The following is a 1,279-nucleotide window of genomic DNA, read 5'->3' on the forward strand; positions in this document are numbered from 1 at the left end:
ATATATATATATTATATTAGATATATATTATATATATAATATATATATATAATATAATAATAATTTACATGTGTATAAATATTTATTTACACGTATATAAATTAATTTTTTTCCAAAATTTACAAATAATATTAATTACTTATAAATTAAATTAATATATATATATATATATATAAATTAATATTATATATATATAAATTAAATATATATATATAAATTTAATATATATATATATATAATATATCTTGTAAAAAATTTATTTATATATATGTGTTAATATAAATTAATATACTAATAAAAAATATAAATTTTTAAATTAAAAAAAATTAAAAAAACCAAAAAAATAACATTTATAAAAAAAAAAAAATGGAATGGGCATAGGCGCCACTCCTAGTGGCGACTTGCCCTACCCATTAAGGGTTGGCGCCAACTAGGGTGGCGCCTAAGGGTAAAATTTGGCCAAAAATGGCCGTTTGTGTAATTATTTTGAAAAATGGTATATTTTTGAAATTTTTTTGAAATTTTTGGATATTTTAAAAAAAAATTCACATAATACTAGTGTTGTAGTGATATCATGGCTTTTACGTTAGGACATGCATTTTCTCATATATTCATCTTTGTATGTTTGCTCTCAATATTCCTAGGAACCCCTTCCTTTTGTTTTAAACCCAAAAACCTTGTTAGCGTTACTTCAAACTTTTCATCTGATTCAGGTTGGGCATCTACTATGGCTACTTGGTATGGACCTCCGGAAGGTTATGGAAGTGATGGTATATAGTTGAAATTTCTCCTTGGCAAGATTCATTATTTTTTTAACCAAATAATTGTTTAAATGATTTTAATTCATGTGCTAATTAATTATGTAGCTGGTGCTTGTGGTTATGGAAAAGTTGTTAGCCAACCTCCATACAACTCAATGATAGCAGCAGGAAACCCTTTCATCTACCAATCAGGCAAAGGATGCGGTTCATGTTATGAGGTCTAGAATTTTTTTTTAAAATATCCAAAAATTTCAAAAATATACCATTTTTCAAAATAATTACACAAATGGCCATTTTTGGCCAAATTTTACCCTTAGGCGCCACCCTAGTTGGCGCCTACCCTTAATGGGTAGGGCAAGTCACCACTAGGAGTGGCGCCTATGCCCATTCCATTTTTTTTTTTTTTTAAATGTTATTTTTTTTGTTTTTTTATTTTTTTTTAATTTAAAAATTTATATTTTTTATTAGTTATATTAATTTATATTAACACATATATATAAATAAATTTTTTTACAAGA

The 1,279-nt window shown here is 24.9% G+C and overlaps 1 protein-coding gene across 1 annotated transcript; it reads left to right on the top strand.

Moving 5' to 3' along the window:
• The first annotated feature begins 551 nt into the window (after positions 1 to 551).
• On the top strand, positions 552 to 985 carry LOC127131456 (putative expansin-B2). Its single transcript, XM_051060376.1, has 2 exons — positions 552 to 770; positions 867 to 985. The coding sequence occupies exons 1-2, from the start codon at positions 575 to 577 to the stop codon at positions 983 to 985; spliced, it is 315 nt and encodes a 104-aa protein (XP_050916333.1). The 5' UTR covers positions 552 to 574.
• Positions 986 to 1,279: the final 294 nt, after the last annotated feature.

The sequence above is a fragment of the Lathyrus oleraceus genome, chromosome 3, assembly GCF_024323335.1.
Source record: "Lathyrus oleraceus cultivar Zhongwan6 chromosome 3, CAAS_Psat_ZW6_1.0, whole genome shotgun sequence".
In the NCBI taxonomy this organism is placed as follows: Eukaryota; Viridiplantae; Streptophyta; class Magnoliopsida; order Fabales; family Fabaceae; genus Lathyrus; species Lathyrus oleraceus.

What these genes read in the sequence shown, in the direction of transcription:
- LOC127131456 (XM_051060376.1), top strand. Translation starts at nt 575, where the DNA reads ATGGCTTTTACGTTAGGACATGCATTTTCTCATATATTCATCTTTGTA. An exon ending in GGAAGGTTATGGAAGTGATG is followed by an intron (nt 771 to 866) that starts GTATATAGTTGA and finishes TTAATTATGTAG; the next exon opens with CTGGTGCTTGTGGTTATGGA.